The following is a 23,547-nucleotide window of genomic DNA, read 5'->3' as shown; positions in this document are numbered from 1 at the left end:
GACTGTTCAATTCAGGAAAAATTAAGTACTAAGGATTTGCTTTTTAATCAATAACTGAAACAGCAGAAATGCTTCCAAAAACATACATTAGGCTAGAATCAGAACCAACGGAACTGTCTCACACTGACTACCTTACGTGACAGCAATCACCAAAGTGACAGTTTCTTTAAACGAAAAGGAGAAAAAGCAAGGAGTTAAAGTAGCCAAGAGACAAACACTAGCAACATACTTACTTGTAGGAGAGAACAGAGAAAAAGCAATAAAGGGGGATCTTTTGCATGCAGTGGTTGGGAGCAGGACACTCAATAAATTGCTTCTCTTTGCTCCTGCTTCTGGGGAAACAGGAAACTGCAGACAGCTGCTACAGAAACAATTCTAATCCTAACAGCAGGATCCTGAAACTGCCCTGCAGAACTGGAAAAGGCAGGGCAGCCTGGCTCTGGCAGAAGGCAGGTGACCCCACACGCCACAGCCATGCCATGATGAACTCGACGGTTCCATGTGCGACAAACATCCACCTGCAGACCAGGACATGTCCCTTCTGCCAGTTACCTGCAACAACATGCAGTGTGCATGGGTCCACATGGGTTCCTCCTCTGCACGGGCCATGTCTGAGCTCTGGAATAAATTAGTAGGATAAGAAAATATGGAAACTGTTACCCCAGAGCTCTGCCTGAGCCCATTCTACTTGCTTCACCCAGGTTGTTTTGTTCATACAATAGTCTACAGTAGTTTGCATACTGTCCGTATCCCCAGGAAAGCTGTTCTGGTCACACAGCAAAAGAAGGTGAGATACAGGGCAACAGTTAACCCATTTGCTTTAGATATCATCTCAAACACAGACCATATGGAATACACGTTGACATAATTCCCGTGTTTATGCATGCTTGCTTTCCAAGTTCCTACTTTGTTTCTGCAACAAACAAGCACCATTACTGTAGAAAGGTTGCCAACATCTTTTTCATGCAGCCTTAAAGTAGCTGCACATTTTTCCTTGACTCAGAGCATATAGTCAGATTGTACTTTGTGAAAATAAAGCCAAACCAAAACATTAAATATCAAAGTTTAAAGCATTGTTGGAATCATCTCTTCATTACACTATTTTAAAGCCGTATGATTAAATGGCTTTTTCTCCTTTTCCCCCTAGATGAACAGAACTGCTAACTTTCCCCTTTTGTCTACTGGTGATACACTTGGCTACTCTGTATCGAGAGACTTCTGAAAAGTTTCATTTCAAGAAAATATACTTCTGTTGTCCCTGTGACTGTTCAGATAGTGTAACAGAAGGGCTGAGCTTTTGTCTTCTACTTTTTTAATTAAGAAAACATTAAACAAAACACTGCCTAACACCCGATGTTAATTTTATCTCACAAGTTTCATAAGGCATATACAACCAAACACATAGTGTATACATTAACATTTCAGGCATAGAATACTTCAAATGTTATCACATCCAAAAATAAAATCAGGATTTGCTGAGGTAAGGAAAGACCTCATCATCAGGAGCATGTTAATTAACACACAAGTCAACATTACAGTCAAATTTGCTATCCGTGAGTCACATCATCCTACAATACCTGAAATGCCCATTTCCCTGGACTAACAGGCCTGTATCATGCACTGCCTTCACTGCAGCTACAGTCCACTGTTTTCCCAAAGTTCTAACAGAAAAAGGGAAAACGATCTTTGCTTTCACGTGACAACAGATGGAAACACCAGTATTTTCGGCTGAAAAAAGCCCAGGAAGCCCCTCACAACTTTCTAAAGATTTGCCTTAAACATAGAAAAAAGTAATTAGTGCATGACCTCTTTTATCTGGGAGACACTAAACATTTCTTGGTATCTTCCACATGAAAGAACATTTGCAAAGTAGGTACTAAATTAATCCTGCTCACTTGCAACTGTTTCAGTTACTGACAAGCTATACAATTTAGGTCTAGTCCAGGGAGAAGGACAAAACAGTAGTGGTTGAATAAAGGACAAGTGTTAACTTTGTAAATTTATAAATGTATAAAAAGCCAAAAAAATTTCTACTTCTTGTTACTTACGTCATGTGCACTTAAAATAGCAGATGATGTTCTCCAATGAGTCATAAACCTGTTTCAGTTCATTGCACCCTTATCTGCACTGAGCTCGATCCCCAGCACCCAACAGCTAAGTACTTTTGCCTGCCCATTTAAGTAACATTTCTGAAAACAGCAGAATTACCAAATGAGACATAGCTTGTTAAAATAGACAGTTAAAACCAGAGTTTGTACCAGTCCCCTCACCCATAAATTTACCTGGTTTTCAGTTGCTGTATATACTTTGGAAAAAATGTGTACTATGGGGCCTCCAGGGCTACATGGCAAAAAGATGGAAGTAGGATTCCCCTGACAGGAAGGGTAGGGTAAAGAAGCGACTTCTTCACTATCAGATCACTCTCTTTCTCTTGCTATGAGGGACAGATTCAACTTAAATGTTCTTTAAATGTGGTTAATACAGCTTCTACGTGATGGAATACAAACAGTTTCTTTCAAACTTCGTTCTCTATTAGTATAAATACTAATTATCCAATCAGACTCTCCCTCCTGAGAAAACACACTCAGCTGGGCACAGAGCCCACCTAAAATGCAAATACAAAGCATGTGCACTGCAAAATGATTAATTTCATGCATGTATATTAATTATGCTGGAAATATGTTAGTCTAAGCATATATGTGTGTGGGGGAGGGAAATGTAGGCATTTTTGTAAACTCAAGACTGGTTACAAGTTACATCTGAGGAAGTTAAAATCCAATTAATTTTAATTCATTTAGTTGTTGGGACTCCTGACTGTGTCTTTATAATGCAAATTACACCACATTACATCTGTAAAAAAAGGAATTCTTAGGTTTTCTTCAGTACAGTTATATTACTACAAAAATAGAAAGGAATGGATTTTGCAGACTTCACACTGATTTTATTTTTAATGTTGAATTACACATTCCTGAAAGGACCCACTGAAATTGTGAACAACTAGCACTTGTTTGAAACGAACTGTCAAGTGCAATTCTTGTCAGATCCCTCGCTTGCTTCCACACTATAAAGCAATTAAAAAAACCAAAACAGCACACCCAAAAAACTAGAAAGTGACAAATTAAATACAATAGAAGAAGCTAACTTTGAATGTATCATGTGAAGTGGTAGCCACAGATTAACAAAAAGTGTATTTTTGTTTCTACCAATAAACACAAAGCTCACAGAATATTAAAAATTTTCACCCGTCTAGTCACTCACAAACTCAACAGGTGTACAATAAATGCCTTTTCTGCTTGTACAACAAAATACAGTGTATACCCTTAGAATCTGTTCTGCCTTTCACTATGGCAAGCTAACAAAAACAAATGTTTTCTTCATGTCATTTCATCAATAATGCTACACATTGCTGCATCTTTGTCTAAAACCTGATCTCTCTTGCCACCAGAACGATCTCTCTGCTTTTCACTCTGTCCCATACAGCTGCTGCCAACATCAGTATCCATTGGTTCCGTTTTCACTCTCAGTCCTCCCTCTGAATGAGGCAGATCATCAGGCAAGGAAGCCAGGCAGTTCTGAATCATCTCTACAACTCGCTCTAAGTGCTTCTGAAATCGCTCTGCCGTTTCCAAGCGCTGACGCTTCTGCACCTCCATCATGACTCTCAGTGTCTCCCTAGCTTGGTGAGGGCGATACTCGTTTATAAGATGATGGACATGAACAAAAAGCAGTTTCAAGTCTTCCAGTTTCTCCTCTCGCTTTATACTCCCTGGACTCCTTATCAAGATATCCAAGAGGTCCAAAAAGTTGACCAGGATAGACATATTAAGTTTTCTTAATTCCTTCTTGTGATCAAACTGCATAGGATGCAACCGTTCAATACCCTGGCTCTCTAAGGGTCGAATAATCAGATCATCACATTGAAACTGATTACCAAACATCATATAACTGTCTTTCACAGGGGGAGGTGGCTTTGGAGCCAGGCCTTTACGGATATTTTCATCAGTATATTCTTTTATATATTGCATTGGAGGCGGAGGAAGGGCGCTCACTTGCTGAGGTTCACCCATTTTTCCCAGACGAAAATACCTAGGGAATGTCCCAAGAAATAGATGTTAAACACTTTGCATGACAGCCTTACCATATAAATAGAAATAAAGGCACTATAAGAGAGCTGGCTGCAAGAAAATGAGCCAGAAACCATCTTAATGTGTAGAATAGAGGAAACTCCCGAATAAAACCACGTTAGCTTTTCACTACGGTATACTTTTAGCAGGATTAACTTCACCGGAGGCACATAAAGCGTTCATTTCCCGAACTGTGGCCAGCCTGAAAACAGGGCAGCCACAGGAGTTCCGTCCCCCAGCGGAGGCCTGGCCCACTCACACCACGCCCCGCGACGGAGGAAACCGCACGGCCCGGCGGCGGCCAAGCACGGCCCGCAGCGGGGGATGCGGCCTGGCGCCCTGGGCCCACCGCCGCCGCCCTGCCCTGCTCCGGGAAGGCCCAAACCCCGCCGCGGGTTTCGCCAGGCCACTGCTGAAGAGACAGAAGCCGGGGGCGCGCTACGGCAAGACCCCATCGGCGACTGACCACGTACCCAGCGGAGAAAACGACTCCACTCGGCACCCGCAGGCAGCCACCCGCCCTCACCTGCCCGCCGAGCTCCCCTCAGCCCGATCGCCGGCGCCTCACTTCCGGCCGGCAGCCGCTTCCCTTCCCCTCCATTGGCTCTCCGACCTCGGCCGGCACACTCTGATTGGTCCTTCCGGACACCGGTCAGAAGTTTGCTCCACTCAGCGCAGGGACTCCCCCGGGGGGCGGTGCCAAGCACGGCGGGGCGGGCGGTCCCTGAGCGAGGAGGGGTGGGGGGGGGGCGTCATGGCGGCGGCAGCGCCTGAGCTCTGAGGGGGCCGCTTGGTGCCCGGGCGGGGGGAGGGCACATTCCAGCTGATGCTGTGGCCCCCCCAGGGGCGCGGGGCTCCCTCACCAGCAGCCGCTCCTGAGGCGGCAGGGCCAGAGGCCTGCGGGGGCGGCAGCGACCGGCCTGGCCTTTTGTGTTGCTTTCCTTCCATTTTGTTTTAGAAGGAGTGGAAGAATAAATTATGGATTTTTCACCATGTGGAGCACGGGGAGCTGGGCTTGCTGGCATCACCTCTGTAGGAATTTCTCCCTGAAATGGCCAGCAGGAAAGGATTGTTTGACACTTCGCCGTTTGTGGCCCGTTTTCTCTCTTCCTCAGCAGATGGCAGCAATGGCCTTTGTCTGACGGGGACCCGTTGTGCACAGGCAGTATCATTCATTCGCTTTTCAGGATTGATTATTTCACCAATAAAAAGTTTTGATTGAATGGAAATTACTTTGTATCCTGTTAATTATTTTTAAAACCATGCAAAGAAGATCCAGAATAGATAGGTTTATTTGACTAGAAAACCTGAAAAAAAAATTAAAGCTCCTGTTTTACTGTATATCTGAATATTTAAGTATTCCAAACCAAACAGCACTCTACAATTGACAAGGAGCGCAGCCCTGACTGCAAAATAGGCTGATCTGGTTTCATTTGTAAGCGAAGTATATTTTAAGGAGGAAGTGACCCCTTTGGAGATGTTTGTTCTCAGGTGATGTAGCAAGTGTTTGTCACATAGGAAGGAACCTCAGTGCACTTGCTGAAGAAGTCTCTCCCCTTACGGAGTTTGATGCCCTTGTTCTCTGGCAGTGATCACTTAATCCGAGTTAAAGGTTTTCCCTTTTCTCTGTATTCACACAGGTTGATGTCATCAGTGTGCTTATAGTTTAGTATTTATCCACATACGTGTATATACACATATGGCCCATGTTACGTTTTGAAATCTAGGCCCAAAGACTTTTTTAAAGTACCTAGGTCTCGATTTATGCATGTTGTTCAAAGGAGAGTATTCTTGCCATTTGGTAGTGACTTACAGCTTTAGGGAAAACTGACAGTAAATTGATTTGGGCTCAATCTATATTTCTCAATAGTTTCTAGACTGCCAGATCTGATGCCATCTAATATCGGAAGTGATGTCTTCGCTTTTTCTGCCCTTGATGCCATTACTTCTACTTAAAAAGTGAGACAAAAGTTCTTACGTTAAGGATTTTGTGGTGCCCCAAGATGTGAATTAATCTAGTGTTCTTTTCAGAAACATATCCATACGCACTAAAATGTCACGCGCGTGAATAGATTGCTCAGACCCAGGAGGCTGGGTACAGAAAGCTCTTATTCTTTGTGCATAAATATCCCAATGAGCAGCCACAGTGGGCAACACAATGCAGAAACATAACAGAATAAGGTGGTTTGCCCATGTTTCCAGTTTTCAGCATTTCAGCACTGGACCTGGGCTAACCATCCCTTTGAAATGCAGGAGTTGGGCTAGTACACAATCTGTTAGTAGAAGCCACCTATAAGAAAACTCAAACCCACAAAAAGTCATTGGATTCCAAAACAACTATTACACACTTTAATTTTTCTGACAATCAAGATTTTAAAAACGAAAGAGGTTAAAGGATGGTGATGTTTAAAAAGCTGCCATCTGTCACCACTTTCCTACCATGGCTATGGAACTTAGGTTCTCTACAGGGTGAAGGAGTGCTCTGGGCACTGAACTGGGACCCTGATAGTCTCCCATGCCACAGGCTTGCTGTTTGGCATGAACCAGTCATTCAAACTTTCCATATCAATCCACAACAGCAAGAAGATCTAAGAGACCTTTAATCTACATCCATAAAATCAAAATACTTTACCACATTGTTTGTTTCATCAGTTGGTGATCTTGTCAGTTGAGAATCTAAACAGTTTGAACAGAAAATATGTACTATCAGCCAGCGGCATCTGAGATGGCTTATCTTTTCTTTTTTTTTTAATGTAGTGTTTGTTTCTAAGTACTACTTCAATGCATACAAATAGTCATTTTGAAGATGGGAAAATACTCCAGGATGGAGATGGAGATCTTATCAAGGCACATAAACATGGAACTGAGAGCATGCTTTTCAAATAGAGGCAAGGGTGCAGTTCCATGCTGCAACTAAAAAGTTTTCTGCTCTGAAAAGGGAGGTCTCATTCCTTCACCCTCCTCTCCTACTCTTTCCTTCTGATCCTGCTCTCCTTTCTTCCTTCGCTGCTCCTCCAGCCCCCCACTTCTGGCTGTGCAGTCCTTTCTTCTCACTGCTTTGTACCATCACCGTCAGGCATCGGATTGGAAAGTAAATTGATGCAACTCCAAACCCGACAGAAAACATTACTGTAATTTTTCTGGATTAAATTGTTGGCTCTTCTAGTAAATCAAGTGAATTCACTGTGCTATCAGTGAACATCAGGGCGAGCTTTTAAAAGAGGAGAGTGCATAGGCAGAAGGAAGGGAGGAGGTCTGGGAGATGGTGAGGGCAGCGGTTCTCCATGTTTCTGTGGTAGCAAGCTCTCAGCTTGTCTCGAATTGTCTTCTTACATCATACCCTGAAAGGCAGGCAAGGAGTAAAAGGCTCTGCCTCCAGAGGTGCATGAGAGAAGCCATATAGTAGAAGGTATTTTGGTTTTATTGGACTCTCCAGACTTCAGTTTCACATTCTTTTAACAGGAACAGATTGATTCTCTAGTGCCTCGCACTCAGTGAACTGTGCAAGGATGAAAAATGCTGTGACTTCAACCAGTAAAAGGCTGTGGCAAGCCAATCACTTGGTTTTCATGTGATCTCTGTGATTTTCTTGAGTCATTTTCCCAGTCTGTATGTAGTGGCCAAGACAGAGGGGATATAACGTCAAACTAAAGCAGAAAAAAAGAGTTTCAGTCTAGTTCTTGGTAGCATGGCTGATTCTCAGAAGACCTACTGATGACCCTTTCCAGCCTACAGGGAGCTGCTAACATATGTCTTTACATTGGTTCCGAATGAGAAATTAAGAACAATGGTGTCATGCATAGCACTCTGCAATTTGCTTTCTGCTACATTTCAGCTCTTCTCTGAAATAAGGACACGATCCAGTACAAGCCTACCACTGTTAATACAGCCCCATTCCTACAGCATCTCCAAATTGTGGGAATGAACCTGGACAGCCCTTCAGCAGATGGTGAATCAGTACAATGATATTCTTCGCCTCAAAGACACGTCATCTTAATTTACTGCTTTAGTTAAATTTGGCTTGGTTTTCTTCTTAACTAATTTTAGGCAAATTGGCACGTTTCATTATCGGGCATTCCGGTTCTGTTAATTCAGCAGCAGTGTGTACAGTGTGTGCCATTGCAGTATGCTAAATTATTTTAGCACAATTTGAATCCAAGCATTATACAAGCACAGCAAATACAAACCCCATTTTCAAGCATGGTCATAGAACAGCACTGCTCTCTTCTGTGCTAAAACACATTTCTTCCATTTTTGATTGCTATTGCACTCTAAATAATGTGTGGTGTGGTTTTCCCATGTTGTCTGAAAAACAACCCCAAAATGAAATTCAGTTCCAGTCTCTTGTTGGGCTTAGGTTGAGTGTTACATCTTACAGCCTAGTTAAGCAATGAGCTCAGAATTTTCCTTTTTTGGTGATTGTTATAGGCTTTATTGCAGGATATAACAGGGAGGGGGGGAAAAGAAAAGGCGTCTGTTGGGGGTGAAGGGGACTTAAGCAAGCTTTATGTCTCCATCTGCTGTGGTTAATTCCCATCTCCCTGTCTCCTGCTGTGGCTTTGGGAATTAATGAATTTGCAGTGCAGTGCTGTGCTGCCTTTTCAGCTACAGCCTATTGGCACACTTAATAATGTAGGAAAGAAGTTTAATGTTCCTGTCATGTAAAAATTGGGGCACACCAATCTTCCATGCACGTGACAGTTTAACGGTTCCTTGCTATACAGCCTATTACCAGATTCAAATCTCAGTACAGAGCCTGCATGGTTATTTAGCAATGAAACAGGTATCTCACTGCTGGGTAATAAATTGACACGGCTCAAAATCCAGGCACGTTTTGATAGAATCAGCCAGCACTCTTTCCTATGCTCAGAGACTTAATCTTCTTTCTGGAAGCAATCCCCCTACCTGATTTTTAAGTCAGACATTAATACTGGGACTTTACTTCATCACACACCTGTGTTGCCTGCCTATTCTAACTTGTAGATGCATATGCCTCAAAAAATGTTCTGCATGGCGTGAAGAAGTAGTCCCTATCCAGCCATCAGCAAGCTGGGTCGCTGCAAACATGTCATGTTGCCAGAATAAACTGCGGGATTTGCAGCACTGCAATTTGCCAGTAGTGTAAGTCACGCCTTTGTCTTCAGAAGGAAACGGTCACAGAAAGAAACCACAATAGGCAGGCAATAATAAAAGGAGCTGGAACAAATTCCCAGTTTGGGTATGACCTGATGAAACTAGGGTTTTCTATCTGCATTTTCGCCTAAGGGAGAACAACTGAGCAAAGGATTATTTGTACCTTCATCACGGAAGAGTGAGTCCTAACCCTGTGCAAGTTCACCAGTATAAAACATGTTCTCTATGTTACTGCCAGCGTCAGTAAGCCTGGGAGTGATTCACTTCAGGCATTCAAATCATGGATAATTCACTACACCCGCCAAGCAGATGCTCAGAACAAGGCATCTACTTTCCCAGGGCTCCCGAACAGTTCACAGGGACAATCTTGCTCTGGTTCTCCAAGAGCAACTCCCTTGGTCACTGGGAGCAGTGTGAGCGGACTCAAAGGTGCAACTGTAAGACCTAGAGGAAAGCTGGATGCATCTGGCTCATAAAGACCAGGCTAATTCTTCCCTTTTTCTGCAGCTTTCTGTCTTGTTCTTTGGGTCTACTGGAGACATGTTTATTGGGGTGATAATGAACTGCCAAAGAAGCAAGACAGCTGAGTAAGCTAAATAGAGTTTCTCACACTCTAAAATAGCTAAGTAGCAAAATGGGTTGAATTCTGGAAGCTTGGAAGTTGAATGATAATCATCATATTGAACAGCTGGTGAAAAGGAAGAGCTGGCACCCAGGCAGTAAAACTGGCCCAAATATTACACATGATAGAAGTATACAAATCATTTGGTGAGAGTGCAGATATAGCTGCAGCCTTCCAGTCTGTTTTTTTACAAAACAAAAAACTATCTATATTTAACTTTATAAATTTCTCTGCCGCCTTCAGGACATAAGCATTGGTATCAGAGCAGGATGTGCGGGTGGGGAGATTTCCAGTTTGCAATAATAAAGGTGTGAACTGCATAATCTGGTAAATCCCCTAAGAAAAAATCCAATCCCAAAAATAACATTTTTCAGAGCAGAAACAGACCAGTTGGCAGGACGTGGCAAGGGAAGAACAAAGGTGATTAAAACTAAAAAAAGGAACCCAATGAAGCCAGCGTTGGTAAGAATAACTTTATCTGTAACCTAAACTTGCCCAGCACAGAGGAGTATTTAGTGCACACAGCACCTCAAACTTAAATCTGAAACATTTACAATATTTCAGATTTTCCTGCATAGGGATAGAGAAGTGTCAGAAGATACATGGTAGCAAGCTTTATAAAAGCACTTAAGCTGAGAAGATGTAGGATACCTAAAAAATTCATCAGACTTTTTCTCCTCATCTTAAGGGATAGACCTGCAGTGGTTTTAAGATACTTAAGACAGTTATATTTAATTTCTTTCTGTTAAGGATACAGAAGTTCTGTACCATACAATGCAGAGCGGTGCCAAAAGCCTTGAACAAAAGGAGTGTGCTCATCCATGCTGCCCATCATACAAGGTCAGGTTCCAGAAATGAGATACCTGTGTTAGTGGGAGACTCCAGCTCACCTGAGGAGCCCTTTCAGGAAGGCGGTGTAGGTTGTGTGTAGAGCTCTACAGGCTTGTACGCACATCTGCCAGCTCTGCAGCTAACTTGCTTCTAGACAAGTGGTATATTTCTACCTGAATATATAGGTACGTGTGTGTGTATATAGATATATATATATTTCCTGCCCTACTGTGGAAGGGTCCTGAAGCCCTTAAATGCCTGAGGCTTTGTTTAAAAGGGTTATAACCTGTTAGTCACCCAGCTGGATGATAACATACGATTTACATCTACAGTTCATGTCATGAAAGCAACAAAGATTTTTTTTTAAAAAAATGATTATGAGAAATCACGATCTTCAAAATTAAAATTCAAATACACATAAGCAGGTTACTCTCTCATAAATGTTTCATTAAATATAAATACAATTCTTAGACCATATGTTTTTGTATATAGCTGGCTATATATTCATTAGACTTACAGAGCATTCATATTCTGGTTTTGGCTTGCTACACTCACATGTTTGCTAAACATGGGGTTTGGGATTAATGTGAAAAAGGAAGATGAAGGGTAGATCTGTGGCAAGAGTGGATACAAAAATATGCCAGTCCCTACCTTCCTCCCCAGTCTGACAGTGAAGAGTTACCTGTTGATAAAGATACTGCAAAACAGAAATAGTAGCTCTCACTGAAATCAGCTCCTGTGCTATATCAATGGCACCCAAATCTGGCTGTGTTGATTTGTTTCCTTCCTTACAGTCATTCGTATTCTTTTCCCTGTCTAATATCGCAGCTGGCCCATCAGCAGTTTGAACTCACCATGGAAAACTCAGAATGGCTGACCTCACCTGCTAAGTCCTGCTAGTTCTGACGTAACTACCAGATTCTCTACCATTCCAGGCCAAAATCTGTGATTATTTTCTTACAACTATGTGTGTCTTTCTACATATGTTGTATCAACACTGTGCCTTCTCTTCCGCAGCAGCTCAGCTTGTCCAGTTCTCCCACATGCCGAGCCAAATCCCGTTTGTTCCTTCTTCCTCTCTCTCCTTGACCCTCAGAGCATCTTCCCGTCAGACCTCCTACAACACGTGGCATCATACCATGTTTACAGCAAACAAAGTGCAGTTACCAAGCCTCCTATCTGAATATTTGATCAAATCGCTCCCCTCTTCACGTCCCTCAGCTAACTCATCTATTATCTCATGAAGAAATCAAGCTGCCAGTCACTACATTCGAAGAATTTCTTAGCTTTCGCCCCACTACCTACCCTTGCTGAATCTCTTCTCCCCCCACATCCTCCCATACCCAGCAGCATTGCTCCCCTCAGAGGTCTTTGTGTCGGCATCTCATCTCTTCGGTGTCCTCATAGCTTTTCTGTAAGGCTATGAAGTCACACCCTTCCATTTCTATTTATATTCAGTTTTCTGAGAAGACAGAATGCACGTCTCTGCCAGCACACTGCAACCCCCCCTTGGCCCAAGCTACAGATATTTTTCGGAAAGTCCTTAACTCACTACAAATAGTGCAAAGAAGAGACTAGAAAGAATAACATAGTCCTAAATAAGTGTTCATAGCTAAAAATGCAATGACAGTACAAACTGTGGTTATAAATTCATCTGTACTGACACAAATCAAGTGAAATGCTATTAAGATCAACAGGGGATTCACTGTTCTGGCAGGGTGAAGTCTATACAATTTTTCAGGACACCCTACTGTCCATGTTTTGGTTTATTAATTGCAAGAAAGGATCTTTGAGCACAATTTAAATCAGCAAATTCTCAAGAGGGAGGAAAGCTACGTGCATGCTAAAGTGGTCCTATATTTTAGAGGTGCAAGCACCTAAACAAGGTCTGGAATTATCCAAATAGCTGCTGTTTACACAAGACACAATTTCAGAAAACTCACAGCAGACTCATCGTTTTTTATATAAGTGCACTGCATGAAGCAAACGGTTTTCTAGAAGAATCAGGAAATTTAGCCTGAGTATTGATTGTGGTCTACAAATAGATATGGAATCCCCCGTGGCAGCAGTGGCAATTTTTCAGGAGATCACAGACTTGTGTCATCCTTCTTGTTCAACCACAAAAGTTCCTTCGAACTCACTCTGCCAAGAAATGAAACGTAGCTTTGCTAGACTTGCAGGTGACAAATGTTTCAGTATATACTGCACCTCGTCTTTGGCAAGACCACCAGAGAGAAAGAGAGATGTAAGGATCAGCTGCACAACAGCTTCTGTTTGTCCTTGTTTCTGTTCCATGATGCTGCATTGGGTTTAGCAAATTCTCTTACAGATTTGTATGTCAAGTGCTATCTTTAAATTGTATTTTTATGGCAAATGCAGGTTCTCTGTTAGCGTTGAACAAAATCAGAAAGGAACGTTTAATGATCCCCCAAACATGCTGCCTAAACAATGTAACATAAAACAGCTAGAAAGGGATATGCCACTTCTTTTTTGGGGAGGGATAACCACCACATTCTATTGAGAAATATAGTACCCAAGTCCATCTATGAACTTCCCTACAAACTTTATGAAAATCCAAGCTTTCATTTAAAGTTTGCAATACTGGTTTGTTCAGATTTATTTTTTTCCTCATGAACTGAATTGAAAATAATAAAGTATCTTCTTTGGAGCTTTCAAACAACTCTAAAAATACATCAGCAATAGAGAGTTGCCTCCTTATATCTTAATGCTACGTTAAACTAAAGCCAAAAGTCAGCACTGATAAATGATTTACACTGGAACAATTTTCAGAAATACCAAATTAATGAAAATACTTACCTTGCAGATGTCCCATATTCCGCCAGACTCCATCTCTCCAATCCTCAATAGCATCAGCAACACAATTATACATCACTAATAAAAAAACCCCACACAATAAAAACAAAAGAGCAGAGAAAAATGAATTGCTTTTCTTTTAAAATACAACAGTGCTGTCATACTGACTGCATTAGGTATTTTTTTATAATTCTATATTTAGCCTGGTGCAAACTGCTCCAAATGGTGCCCTAAAGTCCTCTTGGATGATGTTTGTGCTTGCTTCGCTGCTGATTATGCTGGTCTTGATTGCATCTGCAGAGGGCATGTTGTGCCTGTGCCTCCAGGAACATCCAGCCACAGCCTAATTAGAGCGCACCTGAAGCAGTCAGTAATCAGTAAGTAGTAACCAATGATAATTAATCAGTTATCAGCTATTGTAACCATTTGTTTTCAGTTTAAATATCTAACGACTGCAAATATTTATCATTCTTTATATAAATATATCCTGGCTATAATGGTCTTTGCTTACATAGCACAAACTTTCATGTTATGTGGGAAACTTCCTCAACAGAAGTTGTATGAAATCTCTGAGACTCACAGTCACTGTTAAATACTCTAGATGGGAAGACACCATTCCTTAAAAAAAAGAAATATGGATGCATAACCTACTTCTAAGAGGACAGAAGAGACACTCATCCTATACATCCATGTTCAGTGCATGTATTTATAACTGCATTTACTAGATAGGCAGATAGGAGACAGATGCTTAATTATGCCACACCCCTTTAATTAATCCTTAATCATTGACTCACATCTACTGAATGTCCCCCAAGTGTTATTTTTTCCACAACATTTACCTTAGCGTATATTTCAACATGTACTGTTCATTTTCTGACTTCAGAGAGGATGTGGTTATGGTTTGACAGAAAGGAAGCTTTGCTGTAGATGGGAAGATAAAGCTCAAAGCACCTACGCTGCCTTGTGAACACTTTTTTTTTTTTTTTTTTTTGATTAACTGCCTTCCTTCTTCTGTTTCTTTCTTGGATGGGCACTCAGCGCGTAGGACAGGCATCCCATGTCCTGGGAGGCAACCGTTCTTGGCTCAGCCATGAATAACTGTGTACTCCTGGAGGAACTGCTGATCAAAAAATCCCAGCAGAAGAGAAGAACTTCACCCTCCAACTTTAAAGTGCGCTTCTTTGTCTTAACCAAATCCAAGCTGGCTTACTATGAACATCGCCATGGGGTACGTCAGCCATTTTCTTTCTCATAATAGAGTAGTGGAGGGAAGGATGCTAATGGAAGGAAGGATGATCTTGGTTGAATTTTATTAACTTGACTTTTCCGGTCCTTGCTACAGCACCATTCATTGATAATTGCAAAGTGGTCAAATGGGTCATTGAGAGCTTCTGATCAGTGGGCTTCTGGTGCGCATGGAGGAATAAGACTCCTTTGCAATTTATTGAAAGGGTCTAGTTTTGTTGTAGGAATGTAGCTGCTATAACCAGTGTGTGTAACAGTTGTGTGAGCCTGTGCCCGGTGGTTCACACGGGTACGGGGGTGACCTGGAGTGGCGTATTGCAAAGATCACGAGTGTAACCTAATGACATCTGTGAAAAAAATCATCCACAGATCTCACCCTCTCATTCTTTTCTTCTGGGCAGCAGCCTGATGGCTGGTAGGAGACCAGTCCTGCATTTTAAAATAAATTCATCTGCCATGTGTAACATGTCTAGTCTTTGGAGTTAGCTTCAGAAGGGATGCGATGATGAGATCCATGCTCAGACTAGACATTATTTCCCCAAGCTTGCATTTCCCTGATTTGCTAAATATGAAGAAAATTAGAAGACAATCTGTGCGCCCCATTGTGCTGAGTGTTCTAGTGAAGTGAGAATTATTTCCTTCTTCTACTTAGCTGGATGTTTGCTGAGGCTCATTACAGTTGTAAATAATATTGCTTGTTTTCCAACAGTCACTGAACATGCTGCTAATCCATTACGTTTAGGCACTGTTACTGTGGCAGAGCAGAGCTGGGGATCGTGCTGCTTTGCTCTCCAGCACCAGCAACTTCAGACCATCTGATCTTGCTCAGTTGCAGAAAATTAAGTTAAAATTGAACCCAACAAAAAAAGCAAAGTATGATGTGCCCTTGTATTTTATCATAACCTGCTTGAGGTTGGATACCAGCTTTAAGGGTTAATATTCATTTTTACTTGCAAGTTATTTCTCTGAAATACGCCCAAATAAATGTTTTTCTTGCTTTTATTTTATAGTCCATGTTTCTCTTACTGCCATGTTTAAATAGGATAGTATTTATTGCTACATACTATGTCCATATTTGGTTTGAGACTATTTGTCTGCTCTCCAAACTACCTTCTAAATGCCATTATTTTAAGATTTTAAATTCCATTATAACTATTCCACTTAATTATACTGGGTTAAATTTTCAAAAGCACCTAGGTGATTCTGCTGTATATATTTAGAAAAATCTTCATAACTAATTTTCTTTGGTGCTTCCCGAGTCTTGGTGAACTTGAGATGAATTCAACATACACTTTGTCCAGAGACTTTTGCGGAATTGCAGTAGGTGTCTGTCAGCATCTTTAGACACTGAAATAGTTTGGAAAATCTGACTTGGTGACTTTCAGTGGGGCATAGATTTCATACACTATGTGAATGTCTCTGGAAACTTTCTTCTCTAGTCTTCCTAAAGGTCAATTACACAAGATGAGAGTTTGGTATATTATCTACTTCATGTTCTATATTATGTGTTCTAAACATTGCACATATTATATATGTGTAGACATGTACATGTAAACACGCATGTAGCTTTAGGCCCTTATACACATTTGAGGGATGGTGGCTATATCCATAATTACAGGGCTGATTTTCCATGAAACTCTGATTATTTTCTGACACAAACTGTCAAAATCAGGTGGTTACATGAGCAGAACTTGGCACAAAATTGAGAGAAAAGAGTTTGTCCTGTGAAATACTCCCAGAACTGATCCTCCGGCTCTTCAGTAATCTTCCCCAAGATGAGTCCATCCTGGTGAGACCTTCACGTGCTCAGGTCGTTGCTGTCCTGGAGAGGAAAGCTTTGGGCAACCCATGTAGGCACCATCTTCTTTTGTGCTGGGAATGGAGTGAACCCCTGGCAATTGAGTTCACAGCTAATGAAGGGAAAATTACAGTATGGGTCCAAGACATGGGCTATGCCCATCCCCATGAGTGAACCAGGAGCAGGGAGCATACACAGGCGTCGAAACCGATGGTCTGCAGTGCTCATTCTGTAGCACAGCCCTGGCACAGGTTTGCCTCTGCTCCACAGGGACCCTCTTAGATCATCCGTGGGGGGCTGGCAGGGGTTAGCACCGGCTGTCACCACTGCCAGCAGGCAGTTTGCAGATTGTCCCCCTGCTCTGGAGGTTTAGAGCAGAGTGGTAGGGACATCACTGCTCTCTGCCAGCTGGCTGCAGTCATGGGGAGCATCCTCAGGCATGCGTGTGGCACCATATAGGTGGGGCCATCAACTGTCTGGGCTTTTAACGTATGTATTTGTCAAGGGAGATCTCTATGGAAGTTTGCTACAAGTTTTCAATGAGTTTCTTTAAGAACCCCTCACCAGTCTGCCCAGTGGCTTTCTGTACGCAGAGTTCAACACCATACAGCACCCACCTCCCCGCTCCCCAGTCAGTCACAACAACAGTCAGTAACAACAGCCTGAGCACAAAGTCAGGCAAAACAACTAGCAAACTGCTTAACAGTTTGAGAAACCCCCGTTTTCAGTTGGGTGGCTTAAAGTAAAGCATACGCTTACCTGTTAAGCCCGGGTTTACATGTTTTGCCTGTATTTGACAGGGTTTAGCACCCAGTCCCTTTCTCTGCATTTTGAGATCATGAATATAAAAAGATGTTGAAGAGTTTATTGTAGCAGTCCAAAATAAGGAAATAACCAGGTCAAAGGGGCACAGGGATAATTCTGTAAATGTCACTAAAAACTGTCAAGACAACCAACACCATAAAGGGAAATTTTTGCAATAACCGTAATGGCATTTTCATCATGACAGCCATAGCTAGAGAGAAAGCACTGTTCTTCTCAGGAGCCAACCACACAATCGCCGTTAATGTTAATGGACGATATTTACATATCTCATTAGGAGAATGAGCCCCCAATAACTGAGAACAATAAGAAGCTGTGTTTTCTGGAATTCATTATGTAGTGCACAATGCAGGGCTGTCTTGACATAAAGCAAAGCCCTGATACCAGGCACATGTATTCAGCCCCCGTCTCTACTAAAGTACATCAGAAATGCATTTATTATAACATGCAAATCAATACCATGGGCAAAAATTCTTCACTTCCAGGGGCTGATTTTGTAGCTACTGTACATGGGAGTAAACAAGCACATGGGAGTGATCATTTTAACTATTTCAATGCGTTTGATCCTCACGAGAATAACCAATAATGCAGGCACCATGTGTTACTTTCAGAGTCCCCGTACACTTGCAGTACTGTGAAAGAAGCAGGCAAGTGAACCCCTTTGGAGAGGTGTCTAGGACAGAGTTTCAAATGTCTTAGCAAAAACACTTAAACTGGTGACTTCATCCCATTCACCTGTTCACATCGTCCTTCACCTATATCCCATTCACCTAACGGCTTATGGTGTTCGGCAAATGCTTCAGGTTAGCAGGCAGCAGAGGGAAGAGAGGTAATATTTCGGACACTAAGTAGATGTTCTTGCATAGTCTTCATCATGTCACATTCCTACCTGGGCAGGGACAGCCAGAAACTAGCATCTCTCCCCGTATTTCAATTAGCTGTAGTCTAAAAGTGTCACAGATGTCTAAGGCTGATGCCATGCTTAGTGAATAGGCCACTGTCTTCTGGGCTGGTACCACACTAATTACATGATCTCTGCATCAGAGCTGCTCGTCTTGGCATAGCTCAGACCTGCAGGGACTTCTTGAGTCTGTCTGTGTCAACTACAAAGTGCTCCATGTCCCTACACTACCGTTTTCCCTCTTCAAAAATAGGCATCTTGTCCTATACAGGCATTCTGAGAAGTGTTTCAGGATGGCGAGACGTGCACCTAACACCTGGGAAGTTCAGGCACATGAATATTTTTAAATTTTGTATCTTCATGCACTCATGGGCTATTACTAATCCAGCTTTTAAAGGCAGCAGTGAAAGGCGCACACAGAAAGGGCCTGGGTTCCCTTTTCATTGACATCAGCGCTGTTCTTCCTACACTGGTCAGATGCTTAGGAGGTCACATAGCATGAGGCAGCCTTGTCTTGGGCTCTTTCATTCAGATCTTTGCTATTCAGATATAAAGATGGCACTTTAGCATGTGTTGAAATTTGCTTTCAGTCTCTTGTTCCAGGAGGACAAAGGAAGAAGTAAGTTGGCTGAAAAGCCTTTTATCAGCATCCTAAAAATGCTTCAGCTGCTTCTGTTGCATTATTTGCACACCGAGTTACTTGCATCGGTCCAGCTACCCACAGTAACAAAAGCAGCGTTTTGCTCCCCCGAGCCGGCAGTCCATTTTACCTTGATTATTCTACACAGAATCCAACTTGTCCATCCTGCCCTGCAAGGACTTCCCCCCAACTCCAACCCCCACCCACCCCCCACCACCCACCCAGGACTCTAATGTAAACAGACTAAAACTTTTCTTCTAAAAATCTCCATTTTGATGTTCCTATTAATTAGAGTGACTATTCATACCATTTCTCGTTGCTTTGGGTATTCTGAAGACCTTAACAGTCATGAAGCTATAATCCTCATCTAAAGTGAATTTAATTATGGTTTTAAAGACTGCCTTCCAAATGCATATCTGAGTAGATACATCATTCTTCATGACTTGTCGTGTATTTATTAACAAGTTCTGTTTGCTTGCCAGAATTTGCAATACCATCTGTCTTCTGATGCATATCTCCAACTAATTTATTAATAATACTCATATCACCCACAAAGAAGTCAGGCTTGACATCTGTCTACATCGCAGCTGTTTCAATGAATTTTTATATAATGAAATAAATACAACCTTAAATAAGGTGGAGACAATGTACAAGCCTGTGCCTAATGAATCCTTTAGGACACCTCTGTGAATTTAAAATGGATATTTTTAATACTCTGAATTGTATTATTTGAGTTGAGAGAGGATTAAGTTCATGTTGTTTGCCACAATGAGCCTCATTTCTATTGGGAAATCTCATAATCATGGTAATACTTGGTTGGGTGGCACTTCTAAATTCAGTTTAGTCGGGCTTCGTGCACGGGGCCAGCATTAGGTCAACGCTCGGAGCAGGACTATCGCCAACGCTAGAACAAGTCAGCGGTAGCATTGACTCGCCACTGCTTGAAATCCAAGGACAGAGATTTCACATCTTTGGGCAACCCGTTCCGCTGCATCTTATCAAATGTTTTTGTGGATATTTACAAAGTTCCCGTCTCTTGCAATTCCCATTCACGACCTGCGGCATGATTCAGGGTGGTGATATTGCCTAGGCAAGATTGCTTGAAGCAAAATGTTGGCAGTTCTGTGTCTGGTGTCTGTGGCCTTTCTAACTCTACAAATGTGTGGCAGAGTCTGGTAATAAAAGTAGCTTCTTTTTGTTGGAATAACAAACTTTATCTTCCAGGATTTGATTATAATTATTTAATTTTTGCACTTTCTGTGCATACCCAGTTCTACTCCTACTTTTTGCCTGTTTATTGTTCTTTAATCTTTCAAGAATGTTTTACAATTACTTTGAGCAATGTCTTCCCAACAAATGTCAGATAATTCCATTTTCTCTAAGTTACAAAGCACAAATCTTTCTTCTGTCAGAGAACACTAAGGACGCGGCAGAATCTTCAACCCGTGTTTTCATTTATATCTTTAAGAAGGAAGGAATTTCTCTGAACGTGAATATACTGCAATAAAATCAAGATTCCCTAACGGTTAGCTTTTATTAGACTTTTCTACTCTGGCCATCTTTGTTTCCAGTGACTGCCTTTGCTTTATATTGCAATCAACATTGCCACTGATGTTGTTGCAATGCCTGCAGGAGCTCTTGGCTAAGTGTGCAATGTCTGAGGTCGGGCTCATCTAACACAATTCAATGCACTCTGCATCAAGGGGGTGCCCACCTCTGAAACACCTTCGTGAAAATAGCTGTAAAACAAATTTATTAATTTTCTTAATTGAAGCAGGAGGACAAAATAGTCATGATAGGCATGTAAGCCAAGCAGCCACATTTAAAGATTTAAATATCAGATATAACAAGGTATTTAGAGGTATTAAAATATAACATAACAGTCAGAGTACTACAGAAAATCCTAATATTATCAATTATCACCTCTTTCCAATTTTCCTTGAGAGCACTTAGTATTGGTAGGAAATGCAAAATCCTTTACAACTTTCCTTTAAGAGTCAGATTGCTCAGTTCAGGTTTTTAATTTAATTTTTCGAAATTTTAGGTTGCTTTATGTCTCATAAAACCTCAAACTATCAGTGTTCCCAATGAGAAAACTCCCCAAATACTGGATGATGCTAGTATTCAGGCAAAGTTTCTGTGAATCCAGCAATCAACAGTTCTTAATATCCTAACTATTAATAATAAAAACAGCACATACCACAGTGTATAGATAAGGGATATGATAAGAGATAGAAAGTAATTGTATCAACGCAGTGTTCAAGGAGGTTCAAGTTCAAGCTCAAGTCTTTTGGTCAGTGGAAAAATACTTTAGCAGGAGAATTACCACGAAAAATAAGCCCAGTGATACCTCATAAGCTCCTAGTTACTATTTTCTGTGGTGTTCTTCATTGCCATCTCAGCACCAACACATGGCTATGAGAGACCCATACTCAGTAGCAAATAAACTGGAGATTCTGCAACACCGTAGGCATAAGCAGAATTTGGGCAGCTCAGCAGATCAAGAAATTCCTTTTCTGATTACTTCAGAAGCTCAGCAAGCCCTGAAGAAAATCATACCTGAAAGGCAGCAACATGTCACCGATTGAAAAAGATGAAGTTCAAGCCAGTTGAACTCTCTGCCGCTGGCAGGTGTTACACCTTGCACAACGGTTTTGCTTCATGGTGGCATTGATCTGTCTGCAGAGGGTCCAGCAGGTCCGTTGGAGTGCTCTGCTCATGGACCCACTTATTTCCTGCCAGTGGTTAGACCTGTCATTATGTCTCTTGCCTTGAAGCCGTGTTGTCCATAAAATGATGGTTTAATAGCTCGAGCAGAGACACTGTATGGTGATGGTAAATATTTTCTAATGGAGTTACGTGGAGAGAAATCAGAGCAAGCAATGGACATATATACCTTCATTGTTCCTAGAGCTTAATTTAAGCACATGAGAGTATAAAGGTGTGCTCGTAGATCACGTCAGCAGTCCATGAGCCAAGTGGCCTGTCTCCAGGAGTGGTCAGTACATGCTGTTTAGAGTAAAACTACAAAAATAACCTCAAATGTTCTCCTGAAAGCTGATAGGGAATATCTTGGAGGATGTGACCATACAAACTTAGACCTTATTTAGACTTCTGAAGCTCAGAGGCAGCTCTGTGAGAGACTCTTCAGCTTTAAATAACTTTTTCAATCACTATGAAATCAGCCTAAACTATCGTGAAGACAGCATTTTTACGATGGGATTTGTTGGGGTTTTATCATCTTACGCCAGCCTGAGCTCATTGCTCTCAGGTGCTACCAGAGAACGTGCGCTGAGCTGGGAGCAGCCCATGCCGATTCCCAGCTGTCACCGTGTCCCTTTGCTGTTCAGAGCTGGGAGAATATTTAAAATTGGTTACTGTGCTCTTAATAGCAGCATCATAAAATTGTCACTTTGTTACTTAAGACATCCCCCTGTGGGCATTCAGCTACAGCTGCGGGCTCTGGGAACACAAGAGCCCTCTCTGTTTTCACTTCTGTTCACTCTTAGCCCTAATCAGCTGAGTGGAAAGGATTTCTGCATTTATTTTTGTATTTTTTCCCCCCCCTGTCCTGTTGCTGCCTGTGTATCAACACTGCAGGTGTTCCTGGTCCTAAAAGCAGTGGGGTTGCAGAGGCACGGCTGACGGTACAGCTTAGACTCCATAGTCTTCGTGACAGGTGATAACATAAATGAAAGGGGAAAAAAGTGTGAAGATCCCAGGTTGAATTTACAGCACTTCAGTAAATTCAGTAAATACAGCAAAGTTCAGTAAATCCACTTTCCTATATGGAAGTGCAGCCAAAGGACATCAACACAGATGGAAGCCAAGGACTGTATTACCATATTTTAGAATAGGAATTGATTTTCACCAAAAAAAAAGCCACAGAAAAGGCACACGTGAAGTTCTACCTGCATTCAAGCACTGCCCCAGGGCAGCTGCATTGCCTCTGCTCCATGAAACCAGCTCATGCCCCCTCCTGAGCCTGTTTTGACCTCTCCATCTCACCATGGTGCACGTGTCCCACGGTTTAGAAACCAGCAGGAAAAAGCTACAGATGGGAGTAATGAGATGGTTAAGTCATATTGTTGTTAATGCTAAGTTGTTGTTACTGTGTGCAGTCACTGAGTCATTAGCAAGAGTTGTGGACGGGGCCTGGAGAGCATTCACCATGCTAGTATAAGCCCTCTGCAGAGCCACGTTAGTCCTCTTAAGGCCAGTACCTGCAGCAGATGTTGAAGGCACTGCTCCCACCAGCACAGCAGTCTCTCACTGCCTCTCCAAAAATACTTCAATGTGCATTCAAGCCTCTTTTCACAATTACATGCACTTTATCCTAGCGGCGTGCACAAGTCAAAGCTTTTGCTTTTTTTGCATTTTTTTCCCCCTGCCTGTTCCTGAGGGACTGTATATAGCATTGGGGAAAAAAAAACCAACAAAACCCTGGCTTGGTTTCACCACCTGAAGCCCACAGAGTAAGAAACACCAAAATCAGCTTCTGCCTCTGTCCAGGCTGCACACTGAGCCCAGCCGGAGCAGAGGGACAGGGAGCAAGTGGCACAGGACAAGCAGGTCATGCCAGGGGCTGAGGCTAAGTCCCCTCATTTACTTTACCAC

General features: G+C 42.1%; 2 protein-coding genes across 3 annotated transcripts in view; one reads left to right on the top strand and one right to left on the bottom strand.

Annotated features, from left to right (window-relative positions):
* Window positions 1-2,919: 2,919 nt before the first annotated feature.
* On the bottom strand, window positions 2,920-4,777 carry MED7 (mediator complex subunit 7). Of its 2 annotated transcripts, none has more exons than XM_055811982.1 (2): window positions 4,598-4,777; window positions 2,920-4,086 (listed from the first exon to the last, which is right to left on the bottom strand). In XM_055811982.1, the coding sequence occupies exon 2, from the start codon at window positions 4,065-4,067 to the stop codon at window positions 3,375-3,377; it is 693 nt and encodes a 230-aa protein (XP_055667957.1). In that variant the 5' UTR covers window positions 4,068-4,086; window positions 4,598-4,777; the 3' UTR covers window positions 2,920-3,374. The 2 variants fall into 2 exon arrangements, with proteins under 2 accessions (XP_055667957.1, XP_055667956.1); XM_055811981.1 differs by having other exon boundaries at window positions 4,651-4,776.
* A 9,753-nt stretch (window positions 4,778-14,530) lies between these two features.
* ITK (IL2 inducible T cell kinase) overlaps window positions 14,531-23,547 on the top strand; it is a 33,582-nt gene continuing 24,565 nt past the window's right edge. Inside the window, exon 1 of the mRNA XM_005231824.4 lies at window positions 14,531-14,752. Coding sequence (XP_005231881.2) covers window positions 14,582-14,752 — 171 coding nt within the window. The 5' untranslated portion in view covers window positions 14,531-14,581. The remainder of the gene's footprint in view (window positions 14,753-23,547) is intronic.

The sequence above is a fragment of the Falco peregrinus genome, chromosome 8 (genome assembly GCF_023634155.1).
Source record: "Falco peregrinus isolate bFalPer1 chromosome 8, bFalPer1.pri, whole genome shotgun sequence".
In the NCBI taxonomy this organism is placed as follows: domain Eukaryota; kingdom Metazoa; phylum Chordata; class Aves; order Falconiformes; family Falconidae; genus Falco; species Falco peregrinus.
Note: the sequence above shows the minus strand (reverse complement) of the source record. Positions and strands in the feature narration are given on the sequence as shown.

Excerpts from the sequence above, each read along its gene's own strand:
- MED7 (XM_055811982.1), bottom strand. The coding sequence starts at position 4,067 with ATGGGTGAACCTCAGCAAGTGAGCGCCCTTCCTCCGCCTCCAATGCAA.